The sequence below is a fragment of the Myxine glutinosa genome, chromosome 13, assembly GCF_964187855.1.
Source record: "Myxine glutinosa chromosome 13, kmMyxGlut1.1, whole genome shotgun sequence".
NCBI lineage: Eukaryota > Metazoa > Chordata > Myxini > Myxiniformes > Myxinidae > Myxine > Myxine glutinosa.
In genome coordinates this window covers 99485383-99500172 of record NC_136273.1, presented here as the reverse complement: position 1 = coordinate 99500172, position 14790 = coordinate 99485383, and the positions used below count along the sequence as shown (strand labels likewise).

Sequence of the window (14790 nt, the reverse complement as noted above, 5' to 3'; positions counted from 1 at the left end):
ATTCTCATGGATGTCTTTTTGCAATCTCAGTATCACATATACATGGCTCTTAACAGTGTGCTCTTTCCTCCGATTTTTGAATACCAGTTTGAAGTTGTTTCCTAATGTTTTGGGCACTTTGATTATATGGCAGAGTTATCACAAGTGTAAGAATATTTATCATAACCACCTCAGACTATTTCAGATCATCAGAGGGAAATTAAGCACCCAGGTTTTTGGTCGGCCCAGTTTTGGCTTTGACTCCTGCATCTTACATGACTTGACTGGTGCTTTGAAGTGGTGAAGGGGAATTTGGGGGATGGGTGTGGGGGGGCATCGTAGTATATCAACAGTGGTAAAATTATTGGATACGTTTGAAATTGGAGGGTTTTAATGAAGTTTGAACTCACCTGAGCAAGATATCTCAGCATTAGATAGCTTACTAGATGGTTGTTGTTTAGGTGGTGTATACGTGGCATTCATGTACTACCTTTGCCCAGAGTCAGGTTTCAATGCATCATACCTGATGTATGCCAGTTGCCCTTTGAAGTTTTATGGAAGGTGTTCAATTTTTAATGGTCAATGAATGAAAATGAATGAACGTTTTAAGGCCATTTTTCCCCGCTAGAGCGGGGGTTAGCCTTGCGGGCCCCATGACCATCATGGTTCCCTTTTTGAGGCAATGTTTTTTATGGCCGGATGCCCTTCCTGACGCCAACCCTTGGTCACGCTCTTACGATGCGCAGGGATAGATGGTCAACAACAACAACACACAACAACATGCATTTTAAGGCCATTTTCCCTGCTAGAGTGGGGGTTAGCCTTGCGGTCCCCATGACAATCTTCTCCATTTTGCCCTATTTTCTGCATCTCTCCTTGTTAACCCCCTTGCCCGCATTTCTTCTTCCACCATCTTTAGCCAAATCTTTCTCGGTCTTCCCCGTCCTCTAATTCCTTCTACATTAATTTCCATCACTCTTCTCAACCAGTCACTTTCATCTTTCCTCAACACATGACCAAACCATCTCAACCTGTTCCTCTTCACAGCATCAATCACAGGCAATATTCACATCATCTTTCGCAATTCATCATTTGTCTTCCTCTCTCTCAACGATAGTCCGCACATCCATCGAACCATTCGCATTTCCACCCTTTCCAGCCTTCGTTGCTGCTCTACGTTCATTACCCATGTCTCGCTCCCATAAATCATAACACTTCTCACACATGCAGCATACACCTTTCCCTTCAGCTTCAGCGACACTCTCCTCCTCATCAGCAAGCCACTCAGTTCCCGAAACTTCTTCTATGCACATCTCACTCGAGCAACCGTTGCCGAGTCTGATCCACCTTCTCCATTCAGCATGTCTTCGAGGTAGCAAAATGTTTTCATACCTTCCAGCTTCACGCCGTCTCCAAGATCCAACTCAACCTTTCCTCCATCTGCAGCTCCCGCTGTGCACACCTTACATTTGAATGTAGCTGCCACACTGGCAAATGACCCTCTCAGACCACTACATTTTTGATGAACCCACTCAGCGCACATTATACATTGAATGGAGTTCACTCTGACACCCTTCCTGCACACAGCACACGGCCACTTCCCAGTTCTTTCCACCTCACCACATGCTTTACCACTTGCCATCACCTTCGTCTTTCCTATATTCACCTTCAGACCTTTTGTCTCCATACATTCCTTCCACTTGTTCATCTTTTCCTTCAGTCCATCCATACTTTCCGCAATCAACACCAGATCATCTGCATACAACAACTCCCACGGTAAACCCTCCTTTACGTTCTGAGCCAGCACCTCCATCACAGCTACATATAGTAGTGGACTTAGTACCGACCCCTGATGCACTCCCACCTTCACCTCAAACTCACCACTGTTCCCGTCCTTCGTCCTTACAGCTGTGCGCGCTCTTTGTACATTGCCATCACTACTCTGATCAACCATTCCTCCACTCCTAACTTCCTCAATGCCCATGTCAATACTTTGCGTGGAACCCTATCGAATGCTTTCTCCAGATCAACAAAGCCAAAAAACAACTTCTTCCTCTTCTCCATGTACTTCTCCTGCAACTGCCTCACAATGAAAAGCGCATCTGTCGTTCCTCTTCCTGGCATAAATCCAAACTGCATTTCGTCGATCTTCACTTTCTTCCTTATCCTCCTCTCCAACACCCTTTCCAATACCTTCATTCCATGCTCCAATAACTTTATCGCTCGATACGAGCCACACTCCAGAGGGTCACCTTTTCCCTTGTATAGAGGGACGAGGGTACTCAGTTCCCAATCCACTGGAATGCGGCCTTCTTTCACCACCAGATTACAGATCTCTGTCATTCTGTTCACACCGCAACTTCCTGCTGCCTTCAACATATCTCCCATGTAGGGGAAATGGTGGGGGAGACTCAAGACTCCAATGACCGGACACAGGTTTTACAAAAGGTCATGACTTTATTATTAACTGGTTGTTCACTTTCATTCCAATACCAAATAACTACCGTTTAACTCAATGGACCAGGTCACTCTATCCGCATGGTCCTTCTCGTTCGGCCGATGTTCCTCCGCCATTCCCGTCGGGCAGAGGTTCTGAGTATGAGTGCTCTCTCTCAGCGCTGTTCACAGGGTTCCGTTCCGTAGGTCAGAGCTTCTGGTCACACGTCTCCTGACTCATCGTTTGCTCTGGTTTTTATGGGCCTTGCCGCGCTAATCCTTTCTCCGCTAATGCCCCGAGGTCATGCATGCACCGAGTCCTGGCATCAGCTCGCTCCCCTCCTGCTGCGAGTTCCGTTTACCAAACGATAGGGGGGTGCTCCAGCCTGGGGCTGTGACCAGGTGGACAAGAGATTACCATGTTCGTGCACATTCTTGGCATCCATTTACGAAATCGTTACCAGTCTTTAATCAATGAGTTACCAGTGCCAATCAATAAGTTACACTGAGTTACACTTCCACACCCACAACTCCCCTCGGCCCTCCCGCTTTTCCACTCTTCATTGCTTTTATCGCTTCCTCAACTTCCTTCTCAGTTATCTTCTCTGCCGGTCCTAAAACTGGGTTACTCTCTATGTTGCCATCCCATTCATTCTCTGTATTCAACAGCATTTCCATATATCTTTTCCATCTTCCTTTAATTCCATCTGGGTTGACAACGATTTGTCCCACTTCATCCTTCAAGCAACTCACCCCCATCACATCACACCCCTCTTTCGCTATGTGCTTTGCAATCCTGAATACTGCTTTCTGACCCTCTTCCGAATCCAAGCGTTCTCCGAACATTTTCCTACATGCCTCCTGCGCCTCTGCTACCTCTTTCTTTGCAGCCTTCCTGGCTGCCTTATAACTTTCATGCTCTGCTGTTTCTGCTCCCGTACCCTTTGCCTTCTGCCACTCCTTGAACTTCTTCCTCTTCTCGTCAATCCTCTTTCCAACTTCATCATCCCACCACCATGTTTCCGAGTGCCTCGGTGGTCCTTTTGTCCATCCACATACCTCACCAACGGCTCCCAACAGACTAGCTTTCATTGACATCCAACCACTTTCAAGCTCAACCACATCAGTTGGTGAAATGGATTGTCTCATTCTTGTTTGGCTCAGGTAATAAGATCGGCACGCCGCCGTTCAAAAATGCTCCGCTCACCATCTTATTCTCTTTTCAATCGAGGCCTCTCTGACCCTTTTGAGATTGTACACTGTTGAAACCAAATATCATTTAAAATTTGACGTTCGGGAACAGAAGCCAGTGCAATGATCCGGCCAATGTGCTTAAAGGTAAAAAGCTCGACCATTCTGACATTGACATGTCAGATGATAGATGGTCAAATGAAACAAAAATATTGGAATACCTTGCCCGTAATTTTTTTTATGTTACAGGTAAAAATTGTCATCTCAGAATAGATGGTTAACATGCCTGATGACCTGTAATGGTGGTAGTGAGTAGTTAAGCTTTTTTGATACTCTCACCAAAATATCAACAACAACAAAAAAAGAAAGTTTTAAATATTGATGAGACAGACTTTGACGCTTTCGGAAAGTGCGTTGTGGCATTATAATAAAGTGGTTTATTGAACAACCGTTTGGTCAAATAACAAAATGGCCGCCAGTCAACCATCTTGGATCTGATCTTGAAAATAAATGACGTGCATATATGTAAGCCATCATTCATTATCTCTGTACAAAGTTTGAAAAATGAGTGATGTTCTTCTGTTTTTGATTGTTTTGTTTTTGCTGTTATCTCACTGCAGGGTAACCCAGGCAGCCAATGTGCATCTCTGCAGGATAATCCATCCACAAGTTCTTCTGGGTCTCATCCTTAGCTTGCAACTTGTTCTGGGAAGTCATCACAGCAGCAACCACAACGACGATCAACAACAGCAAATAACATTCAAACATAACTACAACATCAATGTGCCTTCCCTTTGTCAAATCAGCCTGGGGGCTTCAAATGTCTCTTCTGATCATGCCACCATTGTTGATACGCAGCATCCTGTGCTTGTTGAAAGTCCAAGCTTGAAAAACGGAAACGAAATTGTCTTTACCCACCGCATTCATTTACCTAGGACAACATGTGGATGCACCTTGAAAGACCTGCCCCAGTTACAGGATCTGCTTGAACGGGTGGAGACAATTGAGCATGCCCTATCATCTGCCCTAAAAACCTCTCCTTGTGGAGCTCCTGATATTGAAGGTTGGTGTTAAAGGGTCTCAGAGGGTCTTTGGGGGGTCTTTTTTCGTTATTTTAATACAAGGGCTTGGCTCATCAACGAGCTAGGCCACAAAACAGATCAGGACACAACATGACAAAGGGAACGGTTGGAGAGAGAGGGGTAACGCCAATATCAGGGCGGAGGGAGAAGATAGGTAGAGACGGACAAACAATGATGCAGGTAACCATGTGGCGTAGGGGAGAACACAAGGGGTCGAATAAGGCTGTGCACATCAAATTAAATAATGACTATGACTAAGTTTCTGGGAAGGCAATGGAAAACCACCCAGTGTAACGCATGCCAGGAAAATGCTTCAGGAGCACCAACGCTCTTTAAGTAATATGGTAGACATCATCATGACTAAATGTGGTGGTGGTGGTGGTGGTTGTGTCATAGTTAGAGCATCCGATCTGAGACAGGAATGTCGGCAGTTCGAACCTGACCCCGGAAGTCATAACGGTCTTTAAAAATGGTGCATGTTGCTTTCTTGCTTGATGCTCATCACTTCAAAAATATGGAGCATAGCCCAGCCAAACAAGCATTTTGTGCAGGCCTGATGGGCCTAATAGCTTCCTCCTTCATTGAATTTCCTTGTAAGGAATCTCAAATTCATTTAAACTATCAAACAACCCACCTTCACAGACAGTTTAATTCCCTGAGGATTATGGATGCATTAATTACTCGTAATTTACCCACCTGTATGATGTCCATGGCGCAATTTTGCAACAGGTGATTCGATATCGTCCACATTTACATAGAGAAAATTGGGGTCCTTCCGCCAACCTGAACCCTCTGAACCCCCATCCAAAATCTATCTTGATCTTTTCTACCCCCGTTAATTCACCCCAGATCCACTTTTTTGAAATATCGACTTCTTTCCTGGAAGTTCGAGCAATGTCAGAGTGTTTTTTTTTTTACCTCTCCCACCCCCTGCCCTCCCCTTTCCCATGCATCCTCTACCCCAAGCCCTCTCCCTCCCACAGATCTCCCGATGTCCCTGCTCTCCATCTTGTTCTCCCGCTCCCTTTATCATATGTTTTATGAGTCAGTTTGTCTTTTTGTGATCAATGTTAGCTCGCACCCGAGCCTCGATCTTGTATTCAAAAAAAGAAAAAAACTCTCAAATGTTACCAACTAAAATGTTCCTGGTTCACCCTTCGAGTACAACCACCAGATTTCAACTCATTCCTCCAAGCAGTTCATTTATTGAAAGTAAAATATTTTGCAATTGAGAAACCTCAAATATGTGTTTTGTTGTTCACCAAAATAATTTATCATGTTTAAATATTTATTTTAGTCTGAATTAATTATGTTGAAACAGAAGGACCCGGGGAGAATTTCTAACATGGCAATCAGTTAGTTTTAACATCTATAAGGAATGAAAAGGTTGAGATGTTACAATGCAAGGAAATCTCAGGTGTGTTTTAAGGACAGACATGATATTCAAATTTTTTTTTACATCATGCTGATTCTTTTTTTCACCAGATGTTCATTTGCAATATGAAAGATGTAAACACATAACAGATCATGTTACAACCGTGCTTCCTGAGAAAGACTCCGTCACATCTCAACTGCCACCACTCTCGGCAACGGGACTTAGAATTTCGGATATCACAACCAATAGCATGAAGGTGACTTGGAAATTTATCTCCCAAGTTTTTGACAAGTTCATCATCAGCTACAAACCCAAGCATAGCACCAAAGATCCAAAGGAGGTCGAGGTGAGAGGTGAAGAAGACATGGTCGTTCTTCCACAACTGACTGAAGACACACAATATTTGGTGAAGGTTACTGGATATAAAAAAGGTATACCTTCTGTGCCTCTTGAAGCCACTGCCACTACAGGTATGATATGATGAACTGAGCGGTGTCGTTACACTTTGAAATGTTGGTGCAAAATCATCACTGTAAATTATTTGAGATTATTTGTGATTGAATTATTTGAATTATTTGAGATTCTTCAAATTGACTTTTACTGGCGAATAATATGCCCTTACAAACACACATATGGTATGTTATTGTCACGTCCGCGGGGTTTAGACCACTGGGTGACGGATGACTGAAACGAGCTTTAACTCCGAGGCGTACTTCGAACCTTGGCGGGATTGTATTTGGGACGTGTGGGAAAGGCCCGAAGCCTTATCTGATCAGACGGCCAACACTGGGTTAATCCAAACCCAAAAACACAAACATGGGACAAGCAAAATCCACAATACAAGAATGAAATGCAAAAATAAAGGATTTCATGAAAATAAATGCAAGAGACAAAAATGAAAGGCGAAGTAAAAACGATAATTCCTAATTGAGACGTCTCCACTCACTCGTATACAAAGACGGGGGAAAGATTAAATAAAAATAAATGATGATCCTGCCGGCCGGCACTTAACTCTGGTCTCACTCAATGAGGGGGGTTGGCGTTCGTCACCTCCAAATCACCGCACGGGAATCACACCAACAAATGGCGCTGACAATGCCCAGGCATGAACAAGCAGCCAACCGGCCCCTCCTCACTTCCACCACCAAGCGAGACGCGGCTCTCACCTCTCCCGAAAAGCACCACAGTCAACAGCACCCCCTCCTCCAACGTTGCAAAACTTCCAAAGCTCTGACACACCTCCTCACCAGCGCACCCGAGAGAACAGCGCCCACTCGAGCCGAGAGCCAGAACGAAAGAAAACTGCGACCACCTCCAACGAACACCAGGACCAGAAGAGACCAAGATGGCGAGACGGCTTATTTTTGCTCTCCTAGCTCTCGAATGTTCCACCGCTGACGTCCCATTAAATCAGTCCATCGTCATGACGAATCGTCGTCTTCAGGGTGGGGCCTCATGGCCTTGCTTGATGCCCAATGACAAAGGTCGAGGCATGGCCTCCCCGTCACGAGTCGTCAGGGGGCGGAGACTAATCTCTATTCGGGAATGTTCGGTTGACGGGGTTCCCTTCCTTGCCCATTGGCAAATGCTGTTTCTGGCGGCCCTGGCGGCGTGGTTGGCTAATGGAGCCCATCATCTGGCCAGCTGAGTTTTATAAGAACATTAGGCAAAAATCGCAGGGAGGCAAGACTAACCATAAGCCATGGGGATTATTAACCACAAGCCCTATAATTAATTAGCACAAAGCCACCCTCCTTATGGCGACATGCAAACACTCTTAACCTGAACATTTACCCTGCTTATGAACATCGCGATGTCTTCTTCTTCTTCGTGCCACACAGTCCATACTAAAACCTACACATTCCTACTTTCCAAAGGTATTTCATGCCTACCCCCACCAATGTAACAATATTTAGCATGATAATTCCTCCACTTCTATTACGTACAGGTATACCTCACTTAACGCTGCTCCGTAGAATGCTGTTTTGTTATAACGTTGTTTGGCTTGAAGAAAATTTTTATGAAAAAAAAAATGAAGAAAACCACTGAACATACAGAACACACCGAGTATACACACCTGCCATCATTGATTGTACTACTTGGACACTGAGCCAATCAGTGCTGGTTACTCTGCCTTCTCTCTCTCTCCCTCTCCCTGTCCCTCCCCCTCTCTCAAGATTCACTCAGCCAGTATAAAACCTCCCACTTTTTCCCCATGATGAACTCCTTGGTTCCGTTGGCAATGTGTTTTGGGTCATTGTCTTGCTCCATGGTGAAGGGCAATGAGTTTGGAGACATTTAATTGTACATTGGTAGACAAAATTTGTCTGTACACTTCCAAGTTCATTCTGCTGCTGCCATCATTAGTTACATCATCAATAAAGATGAGTGAGACAGTTCCAGAGGCAGACATGTAAGCCCAAGCCATGACACTACCTCCACCATGCTTTACAGATGAGGTGGTATGCTTTGGATCATATGCAGTTCCTTCCTTTCTCCACACGTTCACCTTTCCGTCGCTTTGGTAAAGGTTTATTTTGGTGTCATCTGTCCATAAAAACTTTACTGGCTCACCTCTTTACTTCTTGGTAAATTCTATTCTGGCCTTTCTATTTTTGGTGCCAATGAGAGGTTCGCATCTTGCGGTGTAGCCTTTGTAATTCTGCTGTCGAAGTTTTCTGTAAATGGTAGATTGTGATACTTTCATCCATGCACTCTGGAGGTTGTTGGTGATGTCACTGACAGTTGTTTTAGGATTTCTCTTCACAGCTCTGATGATGTTTCTGTCATTAACTGCTGTTGCTTTCCTTGGTGACCTGGCTATTGTCTATGATAAGTACACAAGTGGTTTATTTATTTATCAAAATATCCCAACTTGTTGTATTTGTTGTGCCCAATTTTTGTGCTTTGGTTCAAATTGAATTATTATTTTCTTTTAGCTTCCAAATTGTTGATTTTCTTTCATAGACAGTTCTCTGGTCTTTATGTTGATTTCTGACTCGAAAGACAGACTCCCATGGCAAAAACAAAGGCTAAAACAAAGACGAGACATTTTCAGATCTTTTATGTGTGAACAATTAACCAATGCAATAAGAAACACCTGAATAACAAGAAACACCTGTCAGTCATCGGCTGCAATACTTACTGTATGTTTACCTAAAATGGGGACACTGAACAGATGAAGTGCTTTTGTTCTGCAATCGTAAAACATATATACATATACACTGCCGGTCAAAAGTTTTAGAACACCTCAATTTTTATAGTTTTATTGAAATTTACGCAGTTTAATGTCCAGTGAATAACCTGAAATGGTACAAAGGTAAGCAGTAAACTGCTCGAGGTTAAAAAAAAGTTTAGGTTAGCAAAAACGGGAAAATAATGTAAATTACAGTGATATTGTAAAAAAAAACCGGCCTTCTTCAGGGAACAAGTAATGGGTTAACAACTTACAGCTGTTCTGCAGCAATGTAAGTAAATTAAGCCTTGAAAGTTGATGCAAACAATTCCTACAGGTGTCCCAACCTCTGCTGATTACTTGATTACAAACCCCATGTCTGTATAAAAGCAGTATTTGAACAGACTGTTATTACACCCTCTGAAGCATTATTTGGACAATATTGCACTGCAGGAAGTAGTATATTGGAAACTGGAGGAAACTCTGACAGGAAGAGGTCTGGCAGACCCAAAGCCACAACAGAATCAGAAGACAAGTTTCTGAGAGTCAACAGCTTGCGTGATAGGCAGCTCACAGGACAACAGCTTCAAGCACAGCTTAACACTGGTCGAAGTAAGCAAGTCTCAGTTTCAACTGTGAAGAGAAGACTTCGAGCTGCAGGTTTGACAGGTTGAGGGGCAGTAAGAAAGCCATTGCTAAGATGGCAAAATAAGAAAAAGAGGCTTGCCTAGGCCATGAAGCACTGCCAGTGGACTACTGAAGACTGGAAGAAGGTCTTCTGGACCAATGAATCAAAATTTAAAATCTTTGGTTCATCACGCAGGGTTTTTGTACGCCGTCGAGTAGGCGAACGGATGGTTCCTGAGTGTGTGACACCAACTGTCAAACATGGAGGAGGAAGCGTGATGGTCTGGGGCTCTTTTGCTGCATCCAGAGTCGGCGACTTGCACAGAGTGACTGGCACCCTGAACCAAAAGGGCTACCACAGCATTTTGCAGCGCCATGGTGGTATTGCAATACCCTCTGGTGTACGCCTAGTTGGTCAGGGGTTCATCCCACAGCAAGATAATGACCCTAAACACACCTCCCGGATATGTCAAAACTACCTACGAGGAAAAGAACAAGACGGTAGGCTTCAAATCATGGAATGGCCAGCACAGTCTCCAGACTTAAACCCCATCGAGCTGGTTTGGATGAACTGGACAGAAGGGTGAAAGCAAAGCAACCCACAAGTGCAACACATTTGTGGGAACTTCTGCAACAGTGTTGGGAAGAACTTCCCGAACAATATTTGATTTCCATTGCGGAAAGAATGCCACGCGTGTGTTCGGCGGTTATATCTGCAAAAGGTGGCGACTTTGCTGAATCAAAATTTAAATTAAATTTTGTTAAACAAAATGATTCTATGATTTCTTTTTATCTCCAATTGTTTATTTGTTCTATGCTTAATTTCAGAGTACATTGAGACATTAAACTGTGTAAATTTCAATAAAAACTGGAAAAATTGAGGTGTTCAAAAACTTTTGACCGGTCGTGTAAATACCCAAAAAAAAATTTTGACCTGTGCTCTTGCCTCATATTAATCTCTTGATCTCAAATCCAAATCTCTTGAGTATATAGCAATAATAACAAATTTGACCTCACTGTTCCAATACAGAGGGCATGACAAGAAGTGGTGTTTTAGCCTTAATGTAGCATTTCCATTGCTACTTGTATTTAATTGGAAAATCCTCTTTATCCCTTTGCTGATGACTCTCTGGCATGACATCCCTCATCCTTCTGACAGATTGGCATCACCCTCTTCCCTCTCCACAGACCTTGACAAAATTCCAAACTGGTCAAACACTTGGAATATGTCTTACAATCCTGAGAAATCCCACACACTCACTCTCTCCCTCTCTGAAAGGACCATACAGCAAATCCTCCCATCTATTTTCTCAACAACCCTTATGAAGAGGTTCAGTCACTCAAACTCTCGGGTCTCACTCTCAGCCATGATCTCTCTTGGTCAAGCCACATTTCAAAGTTGGCCTCCAAAGCCAGACACCGACTGGGCCTCCTCCACCATGCTAAGTCCTTCCTTGGCACACCTAAGCTTCTATCCACCTACAAGGCCTTCATCCACAGCTTGATGGAGTACTGCTCTCCCATCTGGGCTTGCTCCCCTGACTCACACCTTGGTCAGCTTGATGCCATGGAAACCAAGGCTTTCAAGGTTATTGGAATCTCTCGCAATGACGCTGAGTCTATGAGCGTATCACTCAGCCATCGCTGACAGGTCTTCTTCCGCCTCCTTTTTGGTCTTGCAATCTCTGGCCCTTTCGTGCTCTGCCCACCCAACATGTATCTGCAGGACGCACGCGGCCCACCAGCAACGCCTCCTAGTGAAATCAACTAAATCCTGAACCACTGCTCACCTCCACTCATTTATTCCTCTTTTGTCACACCTGTGGAACCACCTTCCACAATCTTTTCAATTTTATTCTTCCCTCCAGGTCTTGAAGACAGGTGTTCACCAACATGTCAAGTCATCCCCCATCCAAAGCCATGATCTTTTCTACACCAATTAAACCACCTCCACCCCTCCCACAATGTTGTTTCTGTGTCCATCTTGTTCATCCCTTGTGTTCTTCCCTAACCCTCATCAGTACCTGCAACCCTTGTTTGTCCGTACTTACTGATACTGATTTCTCCCTCCACCCCGCTATTGGTGTTTCCCCATTCAGCTGCTGTTCCTTTTGTTTTGTTGTGTTCTGATCTGTTGTGTGTTCTAGTTCTTCCATGAGCCTCGACTACGTTTACAAAAAATAATTATACATGTTTTTTTTTATTCTTATAATTACTTTGTAAGCAGAAAAGTGATTTCTGACATACAAATGCCTCAATAAGTCCAATCTATTAATTATAGAAATGGATATCTCTTCTGATCAAAAAAAAATAAGATAAAAATTCCCCAGCATGAATTTGCACCTAAAGAAAAGATATTTTGCTGTGTAATAAGTGTTTAAAAAAACGTTTTTGTTTATTATTATTATTTATTAATTTTTTCAAGAGTAATGGAAGACCAAGGTTGAATTGACAATTGCATTACAGTGCCATTCATGGTTGATCCTAAGTTGGTCAAGTTTGTTACCACCGATGATGGGGATATTCCATTTGATATCCATTACATCCCTGAAGACACCGATGATGGGGATATTCCATTTGATATCCATTACATCCCTGAAGACAGCGATGATGGGGATATTCCATTTGATATCCATTACATCACTGAAGAGACTGGATATGAAGAGAAACCCATTACATTCCCAACAGACAAACCTGCTAAATCTCTGGAGACCACTCACACATCTGGTATGCAATATTAAAAACACACAGTGCCCTCAGAAAGTATTCACACCCCTTGACCTTTTTCACATTTTGTTGTGTTACAGCCTGAATTAAAAATGGAATATATTGAGATTTTTTGTCAATAATCTACATATAATATCCCATAATGTCAAAGTGGAGGTTTTTTTTAGAAATCGTATAAAATAAATAAAAATGAAATACAGAAATATCTAATTTACATAAGTATTCAACGCCTTTGTGTTGATACTTCAAATTGAGCTCAGGTGCATCCAATTTCCTTTGATCAGTCTCTACAACTTGATTGGAGTCCACCTGTGGTCAATTCTATAGATTCTACATGATTTAGACAAACACACCTGTATATATAAGGTCCCACTGTTGACAGTTCATGTCGGAGCAGAAACTCTACCATGAAGTACAAGGAACTGTCCGTAGAACTCAAAGATAGAATTGTGAGGAGACGTATATCTGGGGAAGGGTATAAAACAATTTGTAGAGTGTTTAAAGTTCCCAAGAGCAAAGCGAGCTTCATCATTAGAAGATGGAAAGAACATGGAACTACCCAGATTCTTACCAGACCTGGCCGTCCGACCAAACTGAGCAACCGGGCAAGAAGGAACTTGGTCAGGGAGGTGACCAATAACTCAATGACCACTCTGACAGAACTACAGAGTTCCTTGGATGAGATGGGAGAACCTGCCGGAGAGACAACAGTCTCTGCAGCACTTCACAAATCTAGGCTTTATGGGAGAATGGCCAGAAGGAAGCCACACCTCAGGAAAAGGCACATGATAACACACAAAGAGTTTGCAAAAAGGCAGGTGAAAAACTCTAAGAGCATGAGGTCAAAGATTATGTGGTCTGATGAGAAACTGAGCGTCTGACAGAAACTGAGCACAGCTCATCACCCATGTATCACCATCCCTACCGTGAAGCATGGTGGTTGCAGCATCATGCTATGGGGATTCTATTCAGCGGTATGGACTGGGAGACTTGTAAGGATAGAGGGAACCATTAATGGAGCCAAATACAGCAAATCCTTGAGGAGAACCTGCTTCAGAGTGAAAAAGACCTGAGACTGCGGCGAAGATTTACGTTCCAACAGGACAATGACCCCAAGCATAAAGCCAAAGCAACACTGGAATGGCTTCAGAACAAGAATATGAAAGTCCTTGAGTGGCCCAGCCAAAGCCCAGACTTGAATCCCATTGAGAATCTGTGAAAAGATTTGAAGATTTATATTCACCGATGCTCCCCATCCAATTTGACAGAGCTTGAGCAAATCTGCAAGGAAGAATGGGAGAAACTCCCCAAATTCAGGTGTGCAAAGCTGATACAAACATTCCCAAGGAGACTCAATACTGTAATCCCTGCCAAAGGCGATTCTATGAAGTATTGACTCAGGGTGTTGAATAATCATGTAAATTAGATATTTCTGAATTTCATTTTAAATTATTTCGCAAAATTTTCCAAAAGTAAAATCCACTTTGACATTATGGGGTATTATATGTAGATCAGTGACAAAAAGCTCAAATTAATGGATTTAAAATTCAGTCTGTTACACAACAAAATGTGAAAAAGTCAAGGGATGTGAACACTTTCTGAAGGCACTGTACCTACACTAACAATCCATTTCAAGATTTAGTGGAAAAGTTAATTGATTTATTTTTGGATTAAAAAAATGGGGTTCATTGAAAAAGGAGAGTTCTAATTGACAGGAAAGAATATAGCTTTCTCGCTTGTGTGAGAACAAACCTTCTTATAAACACAGAAGCATTAACAAGGATCCACATTGTGGATAGATTATCGTCCATTCTGCATGAAAGATGGATGCTCTGTTCATGCACAAACCATCCTGCATGAAAGATGGATGCTCTGTTCATGCACAAACCATTCTGCATGAAAGATGGATGCTCTGTTCATGCACAAACCTTCCTGCCTGGAAAGCAATCCAATGTCAATTTGTGGTCTGTCTGGGAATGAAACACATCCAAGGATAATCTGAATTGCGAGTGTGCTTTATGTATTCATGCTTTGTCCTCACTCATCCGAATATCTCGAGACGAATGGATTATTCTTGCAAAACAGTTACTCCTGTCTTTTTACAATTCATCTTCGTTTGCAGGATCAATGTTTCATAAATTCAAAATTACCTTAAATCCACAAGCTATTCGTAGCCCAAAGCTGTGAATCGTCGCATC

At 42.9% G+C, this 14790-nt stretch overlaps 1 protein-coding gene across 1 annotated transcript in view; it reads left to right on the top strand.

Annotated features, from left to right (window-relative positions):
- LOC144888589 (uncharacterized) overlaps window positions 1-12023 on the top strand; it is a 43314-nt gene extending 31291 nt beyond the window's left edge. Inside the window, exons 2-4 of the mRNA XM_078767040.1 lie at window positions 4227-4669; window positions 6174-6533; window positions 12013-12023. Of these exons, the coding sequence (XP_078623166.1) occupies window positions 4227-4669; window positions 6174-6533; window positions 12013-12023 (814 nt within the window). The remainder of the gene's footprint in view (window positions 1-4226; window positions 4670-6173; window positions 6534-12012) is intronic.
- Window positions 12024-14790: the final 2767 nt, after the last annotated feature.